The following is a 27,106-nucleotide window of genomic DNA, read 5'->3' as shown; positions in this document are numbered from 1 at the left end:
AAGTCCCCCGTTTGCTCTACGAAGAAGCTAAGATTTGTTTATGCCTGTTACAGGCAGGCCAAAACACTCACAGGGAATTATTTTCTATCTCCCCATGCTTTAAAGTCTTATAACTTTGTTAGTTTTGCGAATATTGCCATAATATTTGAACTAAGCTAATAATTCTTTAAATGTTAAGCTTTAAGCTTAAAAAATGCAAAAAAATGCAAAAAAGATCTTTTTTAACCCAATTCAAGCAAAAGCTCCGTTGAATTTACACACGATTATGCGCGATTTGTGGTGATTCGCGTCCTTTGATTTCATAAAAAAAAAATGCTTCGCGCGCTAGCAAATTGGTACGAATAGTAAACGATGAATGCAAACTCGACAAATATATTCATTCGTATGTATATTTCATTCCTATACAAATACAAATCTGTGAATTTCGAACTGTTTCGAATCACGAATCGCTCATAGTTTGGCGCAAACTTTAGACGTAAAGCTTTGGGATTCGTCAACTGCCATATCACTGTTACAGCGTAATGATTACATCGTATAAAGTGTAAGTACACGAATGAGTCGTTTAAAAATTTTCTTCGTCTCAGACGCACGATACCGCGGCATGTTTGATCTAAGCTTGAAAAAACAAGATCCGCGTACTTGAGAAAATGCTTGCTCCAATGCGACCTAGAGATAGACGAATTGAGAGGAAAAATAGGAAAAAGATGTCGAATAGCTTTCTTACTAAGGATGTTCATACAACGAAGTCGTATTTTTTTAGTAAAGCGCAAAGTACTTGATGTTTAAAGAGTAGAATTCGGTCCACATCAAGGAAGTACACTTGTCGAGCAAGCCGTTATACGAGTATGTATGTACACTTAGCTAGCTCGCCAAATATAACGAGTCATGAGTAAGTCCATTATTTAATGATGCTTGTTTAATCTCTCGCGGACAATCCATTTGTACTTTCAGAGCACGAATAACAATCGATTTCACCTTCTTTGTCTTCGTCTTCAAACAAATTAACTTAATTAACGATACAAAACTTATGCCGTCTCAAAAAAGTGCTCTTCTAATTAAATATCTTTATAGGTCAAAGATAAATACATGAATAAAATGGAAATACGATAAGAGTAAAATCATGCATTCATACCAGTTAGTGTAAATCGTCTGTCGTTGGATGCATTAGTATTACTTCCACCATGGTTGGATGTGTTACAGGATATACTATTTTCATTATTATTATTATTACTATTATTATCAATGGATAAAATAAATCGCACAATATTGTTGTAAAAATAACATGGCTATGTAAAATAATAAACGTTATGAAAATGAAGGGGTAACCTCCGTTGTTACATCACAAATAAAACAAGAAATACGCAGTGCATTGTTGTTGTATTTAGAAAAAAAATAATTTTAATAAAAGCCAGCCATGACAGCGAACTCTAAGTGATAAAGTCTGTACAATATCAAGTCGCAAAAAACATTTTACAAGCCAATATTCACATAGAATAAACAGATATGTAACATGCGTGTGTGTACACTTAATTCTTCGCTCTAAAACGGAGAACATCATTTCATGTGTATACATATATAAAGATTTGAGCGCCGATACGAATTATTAAAAATTTAAAGTTATGAAAAGAAAATGTCGCCTGCATCAAAGAATAGCCATAGAATTGCCATAGAATTGCGCAATATTATGCACGTAGAAGAGTCATCGTCAATCGTTAATTTACGATACACTTGGAAGTTTTTTTGCTTCTCAAGAAAAGTTTAAAATTCGTTTCCTCCTCGCGCATATACTTTTGCCATTTTATGAAACTTGTCATGTTCGCACTTAACTATACATATAATAAAGATATTTTCTTTATATATGAATAGGTTTGTTGCTTTCGCGCGAACCAAATAAAATAGGGACAAATAGGATTCTTTATTCAGTTGGACTATCGTTATCAGTAGACGATAATACTAATTGTAAGACTAACGTTCAAGAAACAACATACATTTGTTATACATCTCGTTTCGGTATGCAACATAAAGATTAATTATTATTCTTCGTGAAACCCTGTCGTGTGTAGTATACTCGGTAATAAAGTGTTTTACTCCGCCAAAGCGAATATGAGTTGTCGAATTTTAGAAGATATACCCCCTGTAAGCAGAACATAATGACCATAAATAATTATCTTTTGCGAAACATATACATGCATACGCACACGCGCGCACACGCACGCACGCAATTAAGTATATCACAAAAAATTTTATTACGCTTTTACCTCGCCAGGATATTGATGACTTCCAGCGTAAATCTCCTCTTGAGAGTCTCTCCTATATATCTTTAAATAATATACGAAAGAATACATTATTATAAAACTTGTATAATTTAATCGATTAAGAGATATAAAGCCTATTTTTAATGTTTAAATATTGATCTTAATTTTAATTAGTTTAATTAATTAGTTTAAATATTTCAGTGAATATATATATATTGGGCCATCTAAAAAGTATCCGCGGTACTTTGTCACTAGATATATGACCATCAACACACATCTAGTGACAAAAAACCGCGGATATTTTTTAGATGACCTAATATATTTTTTTTTTCACTGTCTTTTTCTGTTGAAATGTAATTATGAATAGAATTAGAATAGTGATATCACGAATTAAATTAATAAACAATTTAATAATTTTTGCTAATAAGTAGGGGTGTAACAAAAGAGGTTATAACGAATGCGAAAACCAAAAAAATTTTTTTTTTACGAAATTGAATGCGGTGGGAAAGTTGTCGGCATTTTGGTTAATATAAAAGGATTACGCTACTTTGATATATCTATACTAAAAAACAAATTTTCTTCCGTTATATGTAATGGAAGCAAATTTCAAGCAGAAACATTAAAAATATTTAATATTGTCAATGAAAATGAAGTTACAAGTAACTTAAATTTAACATTTACTTACATTAAATTTTATGCAAATCTACATAAAACTTAATAAAAAATGTACTAAACTTCGTAAAATTTTATGAAACGTTCACTAAATTTCATGTACATGTACACAAATATACTTTTTAATTACAGATACATAAAATTAATTTAATGTCATAAAATTGAATTTATGTAACTTAAAAGTATATTAAATTTTATAACATTTTTTAACAATGTAGAGCAGAGCTTTCCAACTCGGGCACGGTGTGCGTTATGCATTTTACGTTATGAAATCCTTCTTCCTTCGATTAGATTTTTGATCTACAAAGGCGGATCATAATATGTATTGTAATCTGTCTCTTGAAGTCAGAAACCTAATAGGGAGAAGAAGGAAGAGAGTTTTCATAACGTAAAAGGCACGTCGTGCCCGAATTGGAAGGCTCTGATCTAGAGCTTTAACATAAACAAGCACTCTCTTGTCATCTAAGGTTTGTTCGCTTCGCATGCTCCAACATGCTTCTATCGCGCTCGTTGGAGTGAGTAGGAACTATGATAGGAGCATGCGACGCGAACAAACCTCTAGTGTGTTCCTGGCGAAGCCGTGAATAATGTGAATCCCACGGGCCCGATAATGATGCTTTCCAAGCGACTGTCTGACAGTGATCAGGGAACCATACCATGTACTATGGAATTATTCGAAATGGATTTCAATTGAAATTATTCGATTATTCCCTAGATTTCTATTGTATTTTCTTGGGAAAATGAAATAATTCCAATCGGAATTCATTCCGATTTATTCCACAATAGAAATCTAGGGAAATCTTGTGCAATATTTATTGTAATAATTGGTAACTAGTGAGACAAACTAAACGTTTTTCAAAAAGACGTATGCCAACAATTACAATTCGACAACAATTTGTCTAGTTTAACTGTGAAGACGGTTACCCGGAAAGAGATTCCCGGTCGAGGTAATATTTTTTGCAATAAAATTATTTACAGGTTTCATGCTTATCAATATCATATTATTAATGTCTTCTAAGATATCTATAAGCATTGATATTATTAAATTGCTTATCAATTTAATTTGTGATCACTGATCTAGTTTTGTCAAGATTGCTCAAGACTGAAAATTAAATTCGGGGCGTAGTGCAGGATTGGAAATAATTAATGGTATAAATTAAATGTATAAAATTCACACGGAATTATTTAAACATTAAAAATCCAGCTTAACCATTTAGAGTTTTTATTTCTGATGTTGAGCAATTACAATTCGTATCAGACTGACATCTTTGATCGAAAATAGACTTCATTTCTTTTAATTGATTTAATCTCGTCGGTCTAATATGAATTCTAATTACATAATTTAAATTGGAATTATGCATTTCACCTGCTAACATCTGAATACAGATATTCAAGTACTTACAGGTACTATAACGCTTATAGGTGGTGTAGTCGTTTTACGTTCAGGTCGGGCATTACCATTCACTGATCCGCTCTCTAGATCTTCTCGTGATTCGTACTCCTCTTCGTCCTCATCTTCCTCGGATTCGCTTATGTACACAGATACCTGGTTTGTCTCTGGTTTCGACCATTCAAAATAAACCCCGAAACCAATGTCATAACCATCCGTAGCAAACTCCCAAAACAGACATGTACCGTCTTCGTGCGTTGGTACTCGTACCGTAACAGTCTCACCATGGCCGACCTTAATAACCGCGTCTCCTGTTTCCTTTCTAATGATCTGTTTAAATTCCTCTACGCCCTTTCTGGTCCACATCTCTGCAGGATTGATGGGCGGCCAGTCTTCCACCTCGTCCGAATCTTCATCATTCACGTTTTCGTTCGTGTTATCTTTGTCATCATCATCATCATCGTGATCATCATTGTCTTTGCATGTTACATTCTTTGATTGATTTTGGATGTCTTTCTTCTTCATTTTCTTCTCCTTCTCCTCCTCTTCTTCCTCTTCAATATGATCCTCGACAACTAACTGGTTCTGATGGAGTTGTTGCATGTATTGATGATAATGCTGCTCCTGCAACTGTCTAATCAAAACGCCCTGCTGCTCCGGATTGCCGGGGTACTGTTGTTCAGCATATAATCTGAACTGATAATATGTTTGCTGATTCAAAGCATCCTGAATCTGTCTCCTCTGAGTTTCCTCCTTCAGTCTTTCTTCCTCCTGTTTCTTTTTTTCCTCCTCTAGCTCCTTAAGTTTTTTTTCTTCTTCCTGTTTCTTTGCTTCCTCTTCTCTCTTAAGCCGTTGTTTCTCTTCAAAATTCCTTTTTTGTGCCTCAACTACAGTCCTGAATAAAGGGCACAGTTTATCCAGCAATATTATAAAGCCCTCCATCGCTTGTTCTTTTGATATATCTCCTAGATTTTGCCATGCCACTCGCCTGTCCCTTCCAATCATATCTAAGACACCTAACGATGGTGCATTTTCAGCTGTATATTTTCCATGTGTCACTTGTTGCGTGAATGCTACCAATTTCAATTTATCCTCATAAGAGAGATGGACAGCTTTGCCTTCTTTTTCTAAATAAATTAAATCTTTTGATAATAATTTTGTTAAAAAGTATGATACATCATAAGATTTATTTACTTAATATTTGATTCCAAATTTATCACAATATCAAAATAAATGTAAATATATTTGTAATTCTTTTTACATAGCACTCGCATATACATGTATCTAGTCTACATTTTGATCACATAATTTTATTTTTCAAAATAAAACAAAACAAAATGCTATCAACAATCAATGGCTATATAACTTGTATAAATTTGTATATATCTAAGAATTCTAATGTTATTTCATATAAAAATTTTTATAAATGCATTTTGTAACTCTGAAAGTATTAAAAAATTTATATAGATACATATATACAGTCCTCTACATTTGACAATTATAGTAACAAAATATAGCATCAAAAATTTACACCTATTAGACAAATGATAAAAATTTATAACTATTAGATAAATAATAAAAATTATCTTTTAGTTGTACTATATTTAGTAAACAACATTTGGAATAAAATTTTTATTTGAATTCGTTCACCTTCCTTTGATATAAAAGATAGTACAATAAGTACTCCGAATTGCCGAGATACTGTTGAAAAATGCATGACAATATAAGTGTTTATGAAGGAATATGAAAGACTTTTATTTTAATAAATAATTGATTTGATTTAATATTTGATTTAAATGTGCTTACGCGCTGCGTACTACGAGGTGGACAAATTTCTAATGATTAAATCGTCGAGCGCTCACCTTTGTAGAAGTTGAGTGCAAATTTGTAAAGCTCTCGCGTCTCAAAGCCCCAGAGTCGCGGCTCGCAGTTCTTCGCCGTAACGTCCACGTCATTGCTATCGGTCCTGCTCGTCGCGTTTTTATCGTCCTCCGTCGCGGAAACGCTCAACTCGTCGACCCACTCACTGAGTGTAGACACATCCTCCTCGACAGCGGCCGCCATTTGCGTTAGCATCTGACACGTCGATCGAGGATTGATATAAATCGCGTGTGCCTAACCTCGATGTTGATCTTGTTCTTGTCCAGTCCAGCGTTTGATCGCGACCGCTGAATCGGCTGAACGCCGAACAGCAGTCGCGGCATTATCTCGCGAGCAACATGATAGCCTATGCTCTACGAGTGCACGAGTACGTGCGTGCGTGCGTGCGATAATTCACGCACAATAACGAAACCGCACTAGGAAAGATCCTGGACCTGAAACAATCCTCAATCGCCAGCAACTGTAACGTCAAACACTATCTGATGATTGCTGTGTTGTGCTGTGGATCAGCAAAGGCGAATCAAGGCGAATAATGCCGAGTAACGCGAAGTGACCAATCAATGCAAACGAAAGCTCGACGCGGTGACGATGTGCACCCCCGTGTTGTATGCATCTATATATATATGGTATAGTACGTGTGTGTATATATATATATATATATATATTATAGATGTACATACATACACACTACACACACACAAACACACATACACAGAGAGAGATACATACATAAATTATGACGCAACGAGGCAAGTACTATATACGTCACACGTATATATACAAACGTACATATACCTCTTGGTATACCTGTACGTGTGTCGTCTCACCCTTGACTATTTGGTCGTCCCGTCATCCCCTCCCCCTCAGTAGTCAATACACATTTACGTCTTTACTCGTATGCCTAGATCTTGCGCGGTTTTTTCCTTCTAAAATAATAATGCACACGGTTCAATACAGTACGGAAATAAGTAGAATTATAGAATAGTCTTGGAAGAATAGGTCTCTTTCGCTGATGTACTATTATTACCTAAGAAGTATATTCAATTGTGATATATTACATGATTATTGTAATTTATACCCCAATAACCCAACTAACGCTAAATATTTATAAAAGGTTCCTAAAATTCCCCAAAAAACATTCCGAGAGTATTCTGAAATATTCCGAAATATTTACGGAATGTATAAAAGTAACATTCATATAAATATTGGTTAAAAATTCCATTTATATATCATTACATATTCCGAAAATGTTCCATATATGTATGCTTCACAAAATTTCAATTTTTCCAGAAATTCCAGATTTAATCCTTGATATTCATCCCTGAATAGGTTTTTAAATAAAATTTTGCTTTGAAAACACTTCATACTTTCACCTTGGAGCCCAATTTTGGGGCTTACTTCAGGCCTCATCTACAATAGTCGTACACATGATATAAGAATATAAACTGTATTTCATTCCCAAGAATGCGCAATTATCTTCAACGTGATGGCTGCTTTTTGACCAATCAAAAATTTGTCCTAAATTTAGGATAAGCATTTGATTGGTTATTCTAATTCAGGACAAATATTTGATTGGTTGTTTTAATTTAGTCTGCCGGTCGTTACGCGTAATGAAATACCTTACATTCTTATGCTATGATCGCACAGCCTGTCTCGCAAGTCGCAAGTTGATTGGGACAAGTCAATTTTAATATTGACGCATCATGTGCGATTATTGTAGATGAGGCCTTATGAGCTTTATACTTAACAGGCAAAATGCTTATAATCTCCAGATAATTCTTGTTAACGAGTAAATGCTCTTTGACGCGGTCCTCTGTCGGCGGAGATGTGTACTGCTCACGCGCTCGCAATTATTCTCGCGTGATATGTACATATCACAAATATTCATACAATATTCTGAACATTTCATTACGATATTTGTATATTTTTTTATCTACGATTCTTTCACTGTGTTGGAATATTCGGCACATCGGGAATACGAATCGAACTTTCGAATGAATATTTAGTTGTGTTATCACTTCTCTGTTTCATAAAATGCATATTGCGTATGCTCTTTGTATCATGTTATCTTTGTTTAACATTTTTAGAAAGGAAGGAAACGAAGGACTTTGATTGGTACATTTTCTTATGCATAACGCATAAGGCCGGAATCAGACTACGCATTGAAGAATGAGATTGAAGATTGAAAGATTGAAGTTTGATCAATTAGAACAAAAGAAGCCAAAATTTCTTTGTCTTTATTAGTGAAATTTCAATCACACGTAGGGATATGTTCTTAGTACTTACACTTTATACTTTCGTACTTAGAAATTAGTTCCACGACGAGCGTGAATCGGGATGGATGTGTTTGTCTTGTATCGGCTTGAGTGTTGTATCATCCCCAATTTTTGTTAAGCCTGCCGGACTTTTTAATTTTAATTTCATATTTCGTTTTTATTACCCTTCCGGCGCCCTTCCTTTGCGAAGGTGTGCGCGGAACACATTTGATACTGGATGTATCGTTTGAAAATATTGTCTAGTTTACGTTGTGCACTTGATACACGTACTAACTAGTAACTTTCTATTAAATTATTTTAATATTAGCGATGTATCCAAAGAATGATGTACTAAATTGGTACAATATGCATCAAAATAATTAATTAAATACGCATATCGTACATATGTTTACACGTATCACCGAAATTATCATTCAATAGAAAGTTATTAGTTAGTACCCGTATCATCGACGAGATACTATTAAAGATCGTCCCAATCCTAAGCAAATTTTTGGCTATAAAAAAAGCTCTAAGGGCTCGGAGGTAATTGAAGAACGCTAACATTATCGACAATTGATATAAATTTGCTATTAATGTAAATATTTGGCTTATACATTATTAAATTCATGAATTTTTATTACATAAATGTTCCATAAATAAATATGCATATTTGTAAAGTTATAATATTCTATATATTGCAGAAAAATTATAATTTTTTCTCTGCAGTTATCATCTCTGTTGATAATCAAACTTTGACAATAACATTGAAATAACAATTTAAAAAAAAATCGAATATGTGTATTATTGAATTTTCAATGCATAAATACTTTTATTAAACTAATAAATCTACTAATAAATTAGTAGATTTATTATTATAGTTTAGTAAAATAATAGTATTTATGCATTGAAGTACAACATTATCAGTTTTTAACTCTTAATTACTTCAATATTCACAAGGAGATGAACTCCCGTAAGGATATCGATCTTTAATAATATCTTATCGGTGCCCGTATCAAGTGCTCGTTGTAAACTAAGTTTTCCAATAAGTTTTTCAATAAGCGCGCCTTCCTTCCATTGTGATTCGTACTGTCATAGTAAGGACAAGCCAATCAAAAACATAGGCCAATGACTCTGTTTCTAGGGACTCTAGTGTTGAATCTGTCTACAATCTATTATACTAATTGTCTATGGCTATGTCTGAAGGCGATGCTCTCTGATTATACAAAGAAACTCTTTATTTACTTTTCGTTAAAATCAGAATCTCGCTTGGGGATAAAGACGAGGCATTGTGTTCAGTGTTTCATGAACACGAATATCGATATAGAGGAAAAGAAAAGAAAGACGAATTTGCACAATTTTCACAAGTCTACTTTATCTTTATCTTAGACGAAAAATGTCTGACGGTATGGAGCGAGAGAAAAGTGAAAGGTTAACTGCGAGGGAAATCGAGGAAGAGGAAATGAAACGTGAACTTACGGGTAATCAAATATATTTACAGTGAGAATAATTGAAATATTACGCGATACTATTAAAGACCATCAACGCTGGGCAAATTTTTGTTCTTGCAAAAAAGAGGGTCCAGAGATAATTGAAGAACGTTGACATTATCGACAATTGATATAAATTTGTCATTATTTATCATTATTGACATAAATATTTGACAATAATAAGATTTTATTAAGACTGACATTAAACTGAAATTAAATACTAAATATAAGCATATTCAAGCCTATACTAAGTATATGCTTATACTTAGTAATAAATATTTGACTAATACATTATTAAAGTCATGATTTTTTATTTTATTGTATAAATGTTCTGTAAATGAGTGTGCACATACTTGTAATGCTGTAATATTTTATATATTGCTGCAAAATTACAATTTTTTTCTCTACTTATCTTTATTGATAATCAAACTTGGATGATAATATTAAAATCAAAATTTTTAATAAAAATCAAATATTATATATTATATATATATATATATATATATATATATATATATAATATATATTATATATATTCAGTTTTAAATGCATATCTACGTCTAAGAAATTAATGAATTAAATAAATCATAAAATTAGTACTATATTACTAATTTCTTACTCCCAGTTTCTTCATCACTTAAATGTATTAACGAGAATGCTAATTCTTATAAGGATGTCTGTATTTAATAGTATCTCATCAATAATAATATTCATATATATATATTATATATATATATATATATATATATATATATATATATATACATACATGTGTAACTGTATATATGTATATCTTACTGGTTGTATTCTCACGCGTACGACCTAATAATGTTCTTATTGTTTGTAAACATATAGTTGTTGATTCTATAGATTGTATACCGATTTGATTTGTCGGACTTGAAACACAATCATAAACTGAAATAATTTCAGAATTAAATTAATTAATCATCAATTTTAATAATAATGCTTTTAGCATCTTAAATGTGGGATAAAATTTGTTTAGATGAAAGTTTATTTTTGAAAAAATCAATTTTAAATTTAAAAAAAACATATTTACAGATTTATAACATTACATGAATTTGAATTACATTTTTTTTACAAGCCATCTGTCCCCTGTCAGCTGCTAATTTTATTGTAACAGAGATTATATTTTAATTAATAATTATTGTATAAAAACACAATAATATTTAAGCGAAAGTAAGCGGAAAAATTATCTTTTCGGTCATATCATTGATTACAAGAATATCTTATATATTTTCTGCAAGTGTTATCACATTACATATAAAATTATAAATAAAATATTTTTTAATCTGAATTTAAATATATATAAATTATATAACACCATGCAACAAAAATAAATTTTCTTTCACATGAAAAAAATCAAATTGTCCTTGAAAATAGAGACAAGCATAGATATTCTGCGATATCAAGTTATTTGCGTTGTTATGCACATTTGAAGTTTAGAGGAAGTCATTTCAGACACATTACAAGATAAATTTTTGCGATTGTTTGAAAGTTATATGTTTCTATGTCAAATTAGTCGCAAAACATTAAAAAATAATAAAATTGAAACAAGTGGAACAGAGTAAATTGACAAAAAAGTGCATTTTTTGTCAAAAATTACTAGAATCAACATGCAAGACAAACGGTGCGCGTCACACATATACACACACGCACGTACGCACACCTGATCTATCAATTATTATATGAAAATCCAGTAGACCAACCAGCAGATTATTGTGGCAGCATTTCTAGCATAGCAACCAGGAAGCATATAACTTGTATGCCAGTAGCATACAAGTAATCCTGCAAGGAAAAAAGCATGTGTCGCAGGCTTTAGAAAAGACTAAGAATGTATTTGTTAAAAGTACAATTAATATTTTGTTTTTTAGGTATTGGGATATACGAGCCAGGAATTACTTATAAAGAAATGAAAAGACTACTCGAATTTGTTAACGAGTCTCAAGATACATCGAACGTTACTTCCAATAATAAAAATACGCAGCAGGTATAATTACAATTGTATATTTTATACGCGTGCAATTTTGATATACATTGAAAATGAGATATTTTATATAATGACAGTAATGAAAGAAAGGAGAATAGTGAATTCACTGTCTGAAATTTTTTAGGCAATACAACATTCCGATAATGAATGCCTATCAGATGTTACATCTGACATAAACGTGCAGCAAGGAGTGACTTTGCAGAAGTGTACAGATATGCCAAAACCATCATATTCGTACAAATTGAATCATACGCCTCCAACTATGCACGAACGTAGAGTCGTTCATTATATCAACAGTCCGGAATCTTCGCCCCTTCTTTTTGAAGTACGAAGTCCTATTTACAAGAACTCTGATGATGAGCAATTCGAGAAACAGTGCGATAACTCCAATTCACACACTACAAATCGATATTTCTCGTTGAGATTGGAAAATGTTTCGCGGGGATGCCAGAATGCGACGGAGAAAAGAACGCAGGACACGCAAAATGAAATTGTCCAAAAACTGGAAAGATGGCGATTGAATCCGCTCGATATTTGCATCAACGATAACGACGTGCCTTTGCGACAGCCAAATAGATCTTTAGCTCGAGAGCGTATGCCGTTTGAGCATTGTAAAGAAGCGCACATGTCCGATCAGTGTGACCGAGTAATACGATCTATGAACCAGCATTTGAAGGAAATGGCAAACTTGTGGTACAATTGGCGCCCCATTATCAATCCGATATTTCAATGGGGGTCACCCATTCAGGTGGGTACCTCCCTACAATCCCTCCCGTATCGTTCGTATCGTTAACGAGCGTGAAGTACCTTACTTTTTGATGAGTGTATTTAATTCGGTTTTTTTTAATATGATTGTTATTATATAATTCGGTATTGTCGTATAATTTACGTAGCAATTCTTTTAGGCGTAAGATTTTTGCTTGGATATACATATTATTAAAAACATATTTGCGTTCTTTGTCATTTTGATATATTTAAACAATTTTTTTCATAAGATCCAATTTTGGCTCTCTCTGGATTTTGTTTTTTATTATTAGAAGCCTTTTTATTATTAAAAACACACGTAAATGTCAAGTTTATTTTTAAAAATATTTTAAATTTGTATTTTTAGCATAAATAATTATGTTCAGGGGCAAATCACACTATCTATTTATTAAAAATTGTATTACCGATCATATTACAATTTGCAAGACAAGAGATATTTTAAACATTTAAATATTTTTTATAAATATATTAAAATATTTTGTAGTTATATGTATCTATCTAAAAAAATTATGTGCTGCAGCTACAAATATTTTCAAAGTTAAAGTAAAAAAAAAACATGTATACACTTCTTACACAAACACAAAAATATACACTTGCAAAACACAAAAATATAATTCTTTCCACGAAGTAAAATGAACAATTTTGCAAACCTCTCGTATTTTCACTCTAAATAATCTAGAGTTACAAATTGCATAATATTATTTATGTTTTAGAAAGAATGAGATATTAAACTTTTTTATTTCGTTTTTGCTAATCTTCAAATACATGTCTATTTCATTTTATAAGTACAAGTTCACACTAATTCTATCATAAAGAAGAAGATCTAAAGATTATTTATGTCGTCATTCATATAAAAAGTTATTCTGATAACATACTTGTATACAATTTTTCTGCATAATATATAGAAATTAAAAAATACAACTTTTAAAGAATAAGTAGAGTAGCCATTATCTTGAACATATTTGTTTAAATTAAAAATATTTGAATTTAAGATTTTTTTATATCATAATATAAAAAAATAACTGCATTCAGCAACAAAATTGATAAGTGAATGCTCAGTGATTCTTTAATAAGTATTCTTACTAGTGATTGGTTCTTGTCTTTAATTCTCTGCTGAATCTAAGTGTAGGAATCATATATTAAAGAACTAAGCGCTCACTGATCAGTCTTGCTGAACGCAATCAATAATTTAAGAAAAGTCTGTTTTTTTAAAAGCCTGCACTAAACTGTATTAAAATTTTCTTATAGCATTTTCTCTTGAGATTCACTGGGTGTAGCCTTGCATCGTACCAGTTGCGTGTAAGCGCTACACTGCATTGGAGTGGTGCACACCATGGTGTACACTACTTCATTATTGCATTAAAATCCTGCTTCTGATTGACTTTCATTTTCAAATTTTAAATATCATACTGACTCTACATCATCCCTTTGAGATGTAGCAAAATTCCATTTCATGCATAAAATTACGCTACATCGTAGTCACGGAAACGCGGTACACCAAATGATTCGCTTATCACCAGTCATGGAAATACGGTACACTGTCTGAGTGTTGCACTTGTGCAGCCAAGAGAAAACACAATTATTTTTCGCAATTATTTTAAACATACATATATATATATATATATATATATATATATATATATATATATTAATCTTATAAAAACAAATGGTCATTTATAAAACAGATTGAACGTGTGTTTTGATAAATAAAATTCAAACAGAATCGTAATCAAATTTTGTAGATCTTTTTCTTCTTCTTCTCTCTCTCTCTCTCTCTCTCTCATTTATAAATATATTAATTTGAAATTCTTGAAGTTATCGATAAAGTCAAGTTGCAGAAAAAAACTCAATTTATAATGAAAAAAATCGTATTAATTTTACGAAAAATTTTTCTATGAGCTGTCATGTTGTTCGCTTTTGTTTTTCTTTAACAAATTATAATTTCCGGTGCAAATTTTTCTTATAATTCTTCATATAATTTTTCAAAACTTTTATTGTAAATTTTAGAATTAGTCTGAATGTTTGTAGTTTTTAGAAAATTTCTCAGATTTTTTAAATACTAATTTAAACACGTTTTATGAGTGTTAAGGTTTACATTATTACTGGAATTCTTTATATGTATTTAAATTTTGATATTCTAAGATTTTCAAGACTTCTCATTTTCTAATTTCTGAAAAGGTATAAAATCTGAAAAAAAAATTTGAAAATATTTTTTAGAAATCTTCATGAATTTAAAATATGGCAAATTCTTAAAAATATGAGATAATATGAGGATTTTATTCTATAATTCGACTTTTTCAAAAACCATATAATGCAGTATCGCAATATCCGTTAAGATGCATTTATTATATCTGATGTTCTACTAACATAGTGCATATAACTTCCATATATTATTTGCGGACGACGCTTCTATCACTTTAACTTACGTCAAAGTGTACCTATAAAAATGACTTGTAAGTCATTGGCATTTTTTTTGCCGAACAGACTAAGAAAAACATACGTATACGCATATTCATACATTTGATATTTTGATATTTGATATAAAATTAGATTTATATGAAAACATGTATAATATACGTGAGCGTTTTACAAGAATACGCAATTATTGAATAAAGCTGTAAACTACGAGAAACATTTTTGAATAAATTATATTTGTTTAAAAAAAATTGTTTACTTCATTTAATCTTATTTTGATTTTAATCCTTGTGTTTCTGTAGGTCAGCACCGCTAACAGTAGTTTGGATAAAAAACCATTAACAAATCCTAAAACTGAACAGATCCAAGCAGAATGTATATACCGAGACGGTTATGAGCGAGCTAGTAAACGTAAGGCGAATACTCTCATCGCTACTCTGAATAGAGACAGTTCCTCTGAGAACGAAGACGATAATCAATACGACTTTACTCGTAATAAAAAAAAGAGAATTCAATCGAATAATGTAGAATATATTGAGAATCAGCATGCGCATGCTAGTTATAAGAAAGAAAACGTGATTGCAGGTAATTCTTTCAGCGATGATAATAGCAATACGAATATTGACAATGAGTATGTTAAACATTCACGCTCGCCTGAATTAACTGCGTATCCTAGAAGAATAAGACCTCCCAATCCTCAAACGCGTTTAAGTCTGGCTAGAAAAAGAAAGGAAAACGCTACATCGAAACTATTTCCAAAGACGCAATGTGAGAATAAAAATGTTGAACAGGCAAGAAATCAAAAGAAAGACAATACAATGACAGAAGAAGAAATTCGTCGTCAACTAGAAGAAGATTGGAGTAATGACGAGGAAAAGGTGTGTACGAGGGAAAAGGATGCGAAGTTTCCGAAGTTGCCGATGTTGAAAGAAGTACGATATAGATTACGAGACAAACGATTGTCATTAAACAAAAAAGCGAAAGAGGCGCGGGCAGCGGTGAAGGAGGAGAAAAGCGATGAGGAACAAAATAAGATAAAGAGAATGAAGCTTTGCGAACGACGAAAGGTAGAAGAATTATGTAGGATAGATAATAGAAACGGAAGTTGGGAGCATGAACTATTGTCTGATGAGGATAAATCATCTGAGATGAATCAAGTAAGTTGTAAAAAAATTTCACTTTTGTTATCTCTAAATATGACAAGGTATTACTTTTATAATTCTTTTTCATTTATAGCAGTTTGATTTTCAGAATGGTAATCGATCCAATAATGTACTTATTTCGACAAACAATGTAAATTGTCCTATCTGCAATAAATGTTTTCCACATAATGAGATAGAGAATCATGCCGCCGATTGCGAACAATTTGAGATTAATAACGAAGAAGATGATAATGAAAGGATTCAATTCGAATGTAATATATGCAGCAATTACAAGACAAACAATGGAAAAGAATATGAAGAACATGTTTATCAATGTATAAATATTAAGAATAATCAAAGACGTTCACATGGTACGTTCAGTATTAAATAATTTGTTTAGTATTTTTTTCATAAATATTTTATTGTAATACATATTAGAGAAGATATCCGACTCATACAATAAGCATTTGGATTACCGCTTTGGAATATGTCAATTTTAGAATCTTGAAATTATAACAAATCTTTCGTAAAAAATCCTTTCAGTTTTTACAATATCTACAGATATCGTACACAAAGTGGGCTACTAATGTATAGACGTCATGAAATTAAGCATTATTTTTTAAAATAAATATTAAAATTATCTGAAAATATTTTCTTACAGGTTTTTAAGATCGAAGATTTCGAATTTATAGTCGGAATTTCAAAATTTACCAATACAGAGGAGCGTTTGGATTTTAAGTGATTCGAAGAGGGGTCATTGAATTTATTTTTTTCATTAAACTCAGTTTTAGGGTCTGAGCACAAGAATTGTCGTAACATTTACTTAGATTTAAATTGTGACGCAAGTAACGCACGAGCTTTCACGTATGACGTACAACTGTTACGTCAAAGTGGACATATAAAAATAATGAGTTGTGATATTTGACAATATTATCGTGTCTCCAAGAGATGGCAATAGATCGTACGCCAAAGTTTGTGCGTTACTTACGTCTACAACTTAATTCTTTAAATAAGTCTTACGACAATTCTTGTGCTCAGACCTTACTTGTTGAATCCGAGGAACATAATGAAAATAGTTGTAGTATCCAGGAAATATAATTTTTGGACACATTTTAACGGAAGAAAGCAACGGTTGATTAAAAAAAAAATGCAACAAGTTAATTACTGATTTATAAATGCAAGAGATAATTTTTATCTTTAAAATTGCACCGATATGAAAAAATATTATGTTTATTATTTTCAATTATTTTACAAATCTACAAAGTTGCAATAAAATCGGCGAGTAATACAAAGGTAGGGTTACTTGTAAGACCAGTTATTTTAAAGAATTTTATTAAGTTTTAAGTTGCCTTTTCGAATGCAACCGATTAATCCAATCGTTACTTTCTTTTATTAAAATGTCCTAAGATCATATTTCCTGAATATCAAGACTGTTTTAACTACTAGTACTTAACTAGGTAGTAGAATTTTTAATCATATTATCATTTTTTATCTTTGAATTTCAGTCTGCTAACAAATTTAATTCCAATCGGATTGAGATTAGCCAGAAATGTCCTTGCAGATATCTTCTAAGGAGAAAGAAAGATCTAAGTCAATTCCTCTAATAATATCAAAACTAATATCAAAAGTTAGAGAAAATTAAATTAGGGATGAACACCATCCAGTCAGGCAATAGGATAATTTTACAAATTTATTAGCATCTTAATTTCTAAATTTGGAAATTAATATCAATTAAAATTTTACCGAATCTTTTGATATTTAATGTTATCGAATTTGTTATATAATAATTTATTCAAACTTAACGGATGATTCCCAATATTCTCCCGAGTCGATACATTGATGTAGCAAAAAGGGAGCATTATCTTGAGCAGTGTACCTGTTATTTCTTCTTTAAGCGTAAATCGAATTCAATCTACTAGAAGAACCCTCATTAGGATGATTAGAGGAATTAGTAACAGCACACACATTAACTTCAATTAAACTATCACAGCTTACTTCAATAAATAATTTAAGCCATTAGAAGTCTTTCTGATATCGACTCCAAAATCAGCATCGAGTTGAAAAGATTTACTACTACTAGGATAAGAAATGTTCTACGTCGTTATTATACTTTTCTTTATAGAATATTTCCAAACAGATTCTTTCGATGACTTTGTTACATTTTGTTTTTTTTTTCTATTGCACGTTTGCTGATCGAAGATGTATTAAAAAATAAATTTGGTTTTATTTTTCTTTATTATTTAAAATCAAAAATTTCGAAAATAAATCATGCTACTTATTTGAAAAATTTACTTGCCCGATTTCTTTCCTCACAACATTTTTGGATGAAAGAAAATTTTTTAAAATGTATAGTTTAGGAAACATTATTTTGCAGAAGCATTTAAACAAAGAAAATTGAAATGGATGAAATGAAGTTTATGCCAATTTGAAATTCTGACATTAAATTCGTATTCAACGAGTTTGAAAACTTCTACGTATAAATTATCATCATATATATATAAATCAATACATAGAAATACTCTGCACATTTTAGGGCCGCTTTCGCGTTTTAAAGTCTTATATCGAAATAGTTGAGCATTTTCCGTTTATACAAAGAATAGAAGCTCACATTAAAAATTGAAAATCTAATAAGTTTGAAGAAACTAATACTTTTGTGTTATTAAAATAAATATCGCATTCCTTTTTTTTATTTTTATTTGACAACTATTTAATAAGATTCTTTTTCTCTATATTGACTAAATTTTCATTTATATTTATATTTATAATTTTACTTGTGTCTTTTTTTAGGCTCCGAAGACATCAATATCACCTCTACCTCATCGATCAAAACCAATCAATGAATAGAAAGATTCTGAGATAGATTATTTGAATCAGTTTTCATGTAAGAGTAAAAAGAACATATATATTGGTAAAAAAAGAAAACGTTAATCGATTTCACATCCTTATAAAAATTTCAAGTAATCACGTTCTCTCATTTCACTTGAAACGTAGAAAGTTTTTCTTCTATTAAATTGCAAATGCTATCGCATGGAATTAATTGATATATGTGTATTTTGTGTTTGTGTATAAACAGAGAATTGTTGCGTCATATATTCAATAACATACAGAGTGTTACATAATTTATATTTCAATAATAGATTTTCGAGCAATTTATAGTCGAATGTCGTGGAAAACCATTAGATTTGTCGTAATTTTCAACATCGCATTTTGTCTTAAATTAAGCAATATAAAATTCTTTCAAAATCAAAGTCTACTCAAAATTAACTCAAGAATTTAATTAACGAAAGAATATGATTTTATTTTTTTAAAGCTCCATTTGTAAATCCTCATTTTTGCATTTGTAATTTCGAAATTAGATTTCTATTTATATATTTCCATTGATAAATAATCACTTTGAAATTTATGGAAAATAAAAATTAAAATATTGTAAATTGTGAGACATTGAATATATTTATTTTACAATGTCATTAAGTTTTCTTTTCTTTTTATTCTTCATTTGAAAGAAAAAAATAAATATTCTGAGTCTGAAAATGAATACATAAATCGTAGTACTAATTTTTTTCACGTTATGTTTCTATTTGTTTTGAATGAGAAATTCTTAAATTACAATTTGGCAGAATATTGCATTATTAGGATTATATGCGATGTTACAGGCAATAAAGTATCTTGTTTATTTCGATTGATATTAAGAAGATTTTAAAGTAATGGAGCCCGAATTCCGACGGAATCGCTGTTTTATCGATAAAATGTAATTACATCGACATATCTTTATTTTTAGTACTACATCAAGTTGCACGCACACATACTTAAATTTTATTATAATATCATTTCAATTAAACTAATTTATCATTTCAATCTAAGTCTAATTTAAAAGACTTAATGTTGTTTCTTCATATAGTTTCTAGTAAGTTTCATATAATCTAGCCTTCAATTTTGTAAGTACAGATTGCAGAGCCAAACAAATGTTAAGTCACAACTTGACAGTTTTATCATTTTGGATTAAGAAATAATAAAAAAGATCACAATAAAAAAATTTTTGTCATTCTCGGCATAAATTCTAAGTTGCAAACATGTATTAATGCGTACATTTTAATTCTGAAGGATTTCCATCCAAATCTGTACAAATAATGTATGTGACATGTTTTCTACGAAAACTATTGCATTTAATCGATAAAATAGACTTTAGAATCTTAAAGATTGTGAAAGAGATCGAATAACACCATTTTGATATCATATATTTGAAAACTACATCATTTCTACAGGGTGGGCCATCTATTGGTACGTTTTTGAATTTCGTCGTATGGCAACACCGAACGAGCTACAGACCCGAAATTTTGACAGTTTATTAGTCATACCGTCCGCGGCACGAAACAACATGTTTTCTCTTGAAGAGCGTTTTGAAATTTTAAAAACTTATTTTCAAAGTCAGTGCTGTGTCGCCGAAACTGTACGAATTTTGAAAAGAAATATGGGTCGTGATAGAGCACCCACCGAAGGAGCTATACGCAAATTGGTGAGGAAAGTTCGTGAGAAAGGGATGTTAGTGGATGACATTATATTACGACTGTTTTGAGTGAAATTGGCGCCGAGGTAGTCCAAAATGTCATTAATAATTGGGGTGACCGAATGGCATACTGTAAGGCCAGTAGAGGGAGCCACATGAACGAAATCGTTTTTCATTCTTGACGCGGATACTTTTAGCTTCACAACAAAAAAAAAATTAATAAAAAATATCAATGTATGCTCATTTGATCGCATTTTTAAAAACGTACCAATAGATGGCCCACCCTATATATATTGAGATTTTATTTTATAATGTACGTGCAATATATGAATGATTGATAAGTGGACGTTGCTTTCGTAAATTCCAGAATGTTTATCGAAATGCTTTACGTACATTTTACGCGATATTTGCGATGAGCGAGATGTATAAATTTATATACATACAAATAGATAATAAGCTAACGTTATTTGTCATTTTAATGTCAAAACTTGTCAAAGACAAATAACGCTATCTTGTGCTATATATTGGGTCATCTAAAAAGTATTCGCGGTTTTTGTCACTAGATGTGTGTTGATCATATATCTAGTGACAAAGTACCGCGGATACTTTTTAGATGACCCAATATTTTCCTCAGAGAGGAAGTTTTAGAACGTAGCTGGGATAAGTCTCAAGTTTTAACATTCGTTAAATTAGCATAAAATATTTTTATACCAATGGAATCTGTTGTTTATAAATAAAATGTAAATTAAGAGTAACTTGAATTTTCATTAAGAATAAATATGAGTCCGTTCACTTAGGGTGAAATCATATGGTGCGGAATAGAGAATGGATCATAGAAGCAACCAATCATCGTTATTCTGCGTTATGCTGCGTTATTTCGAATAGCGCTAATTGATTGGTTGCTTCTATGATACATTCTCTATTCCGCAGTCATTTTCCGCACCGTGTGATTTCATCTTTAGGCCGCCGTCCCATGAGCGGAAGTTTACAGCGGAACAAAACAACGCGACCAATCACAACTCTGCAGTCATTATTCTGCTTTCTTTTCTGCGATTGTGATTGGTCTCACTGTTCCGTTCCGCTGTAAATTTCCGCTCATGGAACGGCGGACTTAAAGTGCCGTCCTATAGAGTGAAAATTGACAATGGAACGGAACTCACTGAATCAACACGACGAATCACAGTCGTTCCTCTATTTTCATTATAATTTCACTGTTACAATCTACGGAATGAATGAAAGTTACACGTAACTTCGATATTATATATTTTCGATGAATATTACAGCCATAGTTCATATAATGTCATTGATTATATACTGTTTTTTGTCTTCTTCATTAATATGGAAACAGTAGCAGAATGTTAATGATTCGATGATTATAGTAAATATGAGTGTAGATATTAATCAGCAGCTTACGATTCCGTTTATTTTCTTTCTCTTATGTCTCAATGAGCGGTAAACGCGGAAGCAGAATAAAGTTTCAGTCAATCATGAGATTTTATAATTATGTTAAAAATATTTTATTGCTAAAGAAGTTCTAATGTTTACTAGTTTGTTATATACATTATTATATTTATATTAAAATATTATTAGGTGTTGGAATTAATTCGTAGCGTTTTACAAGTGATGGGAAGTACTTTCATTAATGTATTTTTTAATGCTCATGTGAAATAAATAACATTCTTTCATTAAAAACGCTACGAATTAATTCCAACACCTAATATTTTTATTGTTAAAAGTAAATAACATAAAAAATATGATTTTATATTATTTCGCGTGTTATTCCACTTTTGTTTATTCCGCTCAATGGAATATAAAGAATTTAGGAAAAGCGTAAGAAAGAAAAAAGTGGCTATGATTCGTTGTGTTGATTCCGCGAGTTTCGTTCCGTTGCCAATTTTCACTCTATTGGATGACACCTTAAAGCGGAGAGCACAGACTCTTGTACAATGCATAATACATGAGGCATAAGGAAATTAATCAATCAAAATCCTTTATTTCCTTCTTTTTGTCACGTCCGCAACAACTTCATTTTTCTTGTCCAATAATTATTTTTGTACAGATTCGTTAACAGTAATAGAGTAATATATGGGAGCACCAAGTTCCTAGAGACGCACCTGACGCTTCTCCCAGTGATATTCATCGCTGACGGGGCGGTTAATGGAAAGGGGTGTTTAGAAATGCCCACGAGCAAACATAGAGAAGAGGCAGAGTAGTAGTGCGCCACGACGCAATCCAGAGCGACCACGCGCGAAATACCAATTCTTTCCATTGCCTGAGCAATCACCGCTAGATTTTAAACGCCGCGTGCGAACGTAAGACTGAACGCGATTTTCTCGCATTTCAATTTTCTAAATCTAAGATTTCCGATCCTAATTTTAAATACAAAACATTATCATAAGTCCTAATCATAAGTCGTAATTTATAAATTGTAACTTTTAATTAACTTGGAATTAAATCTGTCCTCGTGTAAAATTAATTATTAAGGCATTAACTAGTGTACGAACTATTACTAAATATACATTCAATTAATCTTATTTAAGTGTGCATTTAATTGACGTCTTCGTTTTAATTTTATTCATCCTAACGCTAATAATAATATCTTAATTCATCCCAACGCTAATAATAATAATATCACCGCTATCGGATATTAACGAAAGCAATCGAGCGTGCTTATTGGTGCGAACCGAATCTGCAGCTAAATTCGTTCAGGGAGTGAATAGAGGCGTTGGTACCCTGAACACGTTTTCAATGGCATTCGGAAACACTAGAGGACATTCGACCGGGCAATTCAAGGTAAGAAACTTCTTTCCATATGCCGGCAATTGGAATCTGCCGTCAATGAATTGCTTCTAGCATGGATCCCACGTATCCATGTTCGCGCGAACCCATCGCCACTTGAATCTTGGCGGTTACGTAGTGCATATTGCGTATTTTTGCTATTTTTCCAACAGGGAAAGCGGTACCATCAAATGCCCTGAATTTTATACTTCCGCGCTGGAAAACGAAGAGAAATAATCGGGGTGTTACGCCATTACATTCATTTGGGACTGCATGAACGTTTCAAGTTCTGTAGTTCCGTATTAACTGTTACTCGGCATGCCATGACAAGTCCAGACTGTCCCGAAAAATTAGAAAGATTTGTCGCTTATTTAGAGAAAGCGGGACAGTAATCGTGAAATATTGGATTATAAAAAGTATCCGCGATTTTTTGTCACTAGATGGTATTAATGGTCGTATATCGGGCAACACTAATCCGATTGTATCAAACGAACGCGCGTCTGAAAAATGACATTTTAGATTACATTTTTTGTAAACAAAGTTTGGTGATTCATCAGTCGTGTCAAAAGTTATATTGGTTTGAAAATGAGTGAAATATCTGAAGAAATACGCTGTGATGCTTTTTTACTACAAAAAAGGCAAAAACGCAGCACAAATATGCAGACAAATTTGTGAAGTTTACGGCGCGGATGCTGTAAGTGAACGCAGGACGAAGGAGTGGTTTGTTCGATTTCGTTCTGGAAATTTTAATGTCAAAGATCGACCTCGCTCTGGTCGGCCAGTCACTGAAAAAGTCGATGAAATTTTGCAACTGGTCAAGCAAGACCGGCATGTGAGCTATCAGGAGCCAATGCACTAAGAATCAACCATATGACAGTTTGGAATCATTTGAAAAAGACTGGCTACGCAAAGAAATTCGATGTTTGGGTGCCACATGAATTAACGCAAAGAAATTTGATTGATCGAATTTCCATCAGCGAAACACTACTAAAACGCAACGAAATCGACCCATTTCTGAAGCAAATCATCACAGGCGATGAAAAATGAAATACAAGAATATTATTCGTAAAAGATCATGGAATAAGCGCAGCGAACCACCACAAACGACTTCAAAGCCTGGATTGATGGCAAATAAGGTGATGCTGTGTGTATGGTGGGATTGGAAGGGAGTCGTCCATCATGAGGTGTTACCACATGTCCTAACGATTAATTCAGAGCTCTACTGTTCACAACTGGATAGATTACAGGAAGCGATTAAGGAAAAACGACCAGAATTGATTAACAGAAAAGGTGTTGTCTTCCATCATGATTACGCCAGACCACACACATCTTTGATGACGCGCCAAAAAATTGAGGGAGCTTGGTTGGGAAGTTTTGATGCATCCACCGTATAGCCCGGACCTTGCACCGTCTGACTACCATTTGTTTCGATCTCTGCAGAACTCTCTTGATGGAAAAACATTGGCCGACAAAAGAGCTGCCGAAAATCACTTGAAAAAGTTTTTCGCCGATAAACCACAAAAGTTCTACACGGATGGAATTATGAAATTACCCGAAAAATGGCAAAAAGTTATAGATAATAATGGCCAATATATACTTGATTAAAATTGATTTTCAATAAAAATTTCAAAAATTGGACAAAAAACCGCGGATACTTTTTAAATGACCCAATAATTCGGGACAGACTATAATTGAAATATCTAGAGCACGCCATTAGCCAATCGGTAATTCGGACAAATTCTGCTGATTCTTTAATACGCGAAACCGAGAATTTCATATCATAGAATCAGAGTTACAGAAAAAATAATTTTTTGAAAGTTTCTTTTTTTTTTTTTTTTTTTCATAAAGTGCCTGGCTTGGTCATGACTTGAATTTTGGTCATGGTCCCGCACCTCTATCTAACCTTCAAATAACTGAAAAATGAAATGGATGTAACTTAGTGTAGGATGGTCAAAAGGATCAATAGAAAACTTGACACTCTCGATCAGCAGCGTCCATCCTACCATCCACAATCCTCCCATCTTCGCCACATTGGTTATAGCCTAATGAAAATCTTTTTTTTTTTGGACAGGTATAGGGGTTAATACAAATTGCGAGTTTTAGATTAATTTTTTTTTTTTTTCAAATAATACTTGAATCTACCTTATCCTGGTATTGGTGCCACTCTCCCATCACCCCACTTGACCTGAGGACTATTTTTAGGTGGGGATGGGATCAAAAATGTCGGAATTTTAAAAATTTCAAATGTTTCGCATATTTCCCATAATAGGCCTCGAGGGAAGACGAAAACGTTCTATACATTTTGTCGTATTTGTCACCATTTGGGCTGTGGACTTTTTGGAAAGTTAACAAAACATTAAAAGGGTCGTTTGAGGGGTGGGGAATCACCGGAGGGGGTCATTAGGGACAAAGTTGTTCCTCTCGTCGAGATACATCCATACCCCCACTCACAAAATTTTATTTAGGATTTTCAAAATTTTGAAATTTTTCTAAGTCCCACTCAAAAATGAAATGTGTCTCAGTCGACATAGGAAGTCGAAATAGGCATGTAAGATCAACTTTTAAGAATTTCAACTTTATTTATTTATTTTTTTTTCCTCACCCCTCAAAAATGAAGGAAAAAAAAATGATGTCGAAGAGATCTGAACGATAGACGTCTATCAAAACTTTGGAGTTTGGGTTGTCTGGAAAATTGGGGAATTCCGGTTAGTTCCACCATTATTGATATTTCGGTCAGTTCGGGGACCGCCGGAGGTCGGTTAGGTCGGACTGACACGGGGTCAGGTTCTGGAGGTTACTTCCACTGGGTCAGGTTAGGTATAGGGGTTAGTACAACTTGCGAATTTGAGATTAGATTTTTTCCATATAGTACTCACTTGGGTCTACCTTCCCCTGGTATTGGTCCCCCCCTCCAGCCCCCCCCTTGGCCTGGGGACTTTTTTTTAGGTGGGGATAGGATCAAAAATGTCGCAATTTGAAAATTTCAAGGATGCTATCTCATAGATCTCGATGGGCCAAACACAAAAGGTGGTATACAATTTTGCCCTAGGATTCACGGTTTCGTAGATAGAGGGCTCTGAAGTCACAAAAAAAATAAAAATGTCGGAATTTCAAAAGTTTCGCATTTTTCCCATATAATAGGCCCTGAGAGAAGACGAAAATGTTCTATACAATTTTGTCGTATCTGTCACCGTTTGGGCTGTGGACTTTTTGTAAAGTTGACAAAACATTAAAAGGGTCGTTTGAGGGGTGGGGGGTCACCGGAGGGGGGTGGTTATGAGGAACAAAGTTGTTCCTCTCGTCGAGATACATCGATACCCCCACCTACGAAAATTAAATTTCTGATTTTTCAAAATTTTGAAATTTTTCAGTCCCACTCAAAAATGAAAGTGTCTCGACAACGTACAGAGCGACGAAATAGGCATGTAGGACCAACTTTAAGAATTTGAATTTTTTTTTTTTGAAAATTTTTTTTTTTTCAAACTTTTTTTTTTTTTCTAAGTCCTACACCCTCCAAAATGAAGGAAAAATGAGAGTGTCAAATAAATTCGTAT

The 27,106-nt window shown here is 32.3% G+C and overlaps 2 protein-coding genes across 7 annotated transcripts; one reads left to right on the top strand and one right to left on the bottom strand.

Moving 5' to 3' along the window:
- Positions 1-1,358: 1,358 nt before the first annotated feature.
- Positions 1,359-6,823, bottom strand: LOC105152215 (Golgi resident protein GCP60). Its single transcript, XM_011066356.2, has 4 exons — positions 6,180-6,823; positions 4,330-5,444; positions 2,259-2,318; positions 1,359-2,134 (listed from the first exon to the last, which is right to left on the bottom strand). Exons 1-4 carry the CDS (start codon positions 6,391-6,393, stop codon positions 2,027-2,029), a joined length of 1,497 nt encoding a protein of 498 aa, XP_011064658.1. The 5' UTR covers positions 6,394-6,823; the 3' UTR covers positions 1,359-2,026.
- Positions 6,687-21,529, top strand: LOC105152230 (uncharacterized). Of its 6 annotated transcripts, XR_846918.2 has the most exons (8): positions 8,321-8,459; positions 9,595-9,931; positions 11,833-11,948; positions 12,073-12,696; positions 15,431-16,285; positions 16,365-16,641; positions 16,932-17,023; positions 19,058-21,529. XR_846918.2 is itself a non-coding variant. In XM_011066387.2 (7 exons), the coding sequence occupies exons 2-7, from the start codon at positions 9,847-9,849 to the stop codon at positions 19,108-19,110; spliced, it is 2,007 nt and encodes a 668-aa protein (XP_011064689.1). In that variant the 5' UTR covers positions 8,321-8,459; positions 9,595-9,846; the 3' UTR covers positions 19,111-21,529. The 6 variants fall into 6 exon arrangements, 5 of the variants coding, with proteins under 5 accessions (XP_087259599.1, XP_087259598.1, XP_011064689.1 ...); XM_011066387.2 differs by lacking the exon at positions 16,932-17,023 and having other exon boundaries at positions 16,368-16,641; XM_011066378.2 differs by lacking the exon at positions 16,932-17,023.
- The last annotated feature ends 5,577 nt before the right edge of the window (positions 21,530-27,106 follow it).

This window comes from Acromyrmex echinatior, chromosome 2, assembly GCF_024713525.1.
Source record: "Acromyrmex echinatior isolate Ae372 chromosome 2, ASM2471352v2, whole genome shotgun sequence".
Lineage (NCBI taxonomy): Eukaryota > Metazoa > Arthropoda > Insecta > Hymenoptera > Formicidae > Acromyrmex > Acromyrmex echinatior.
Note: the sequence above shows the minus strand (reverse complement) of the source record. Positions and strands in the feature narration are given on the sequence as shown.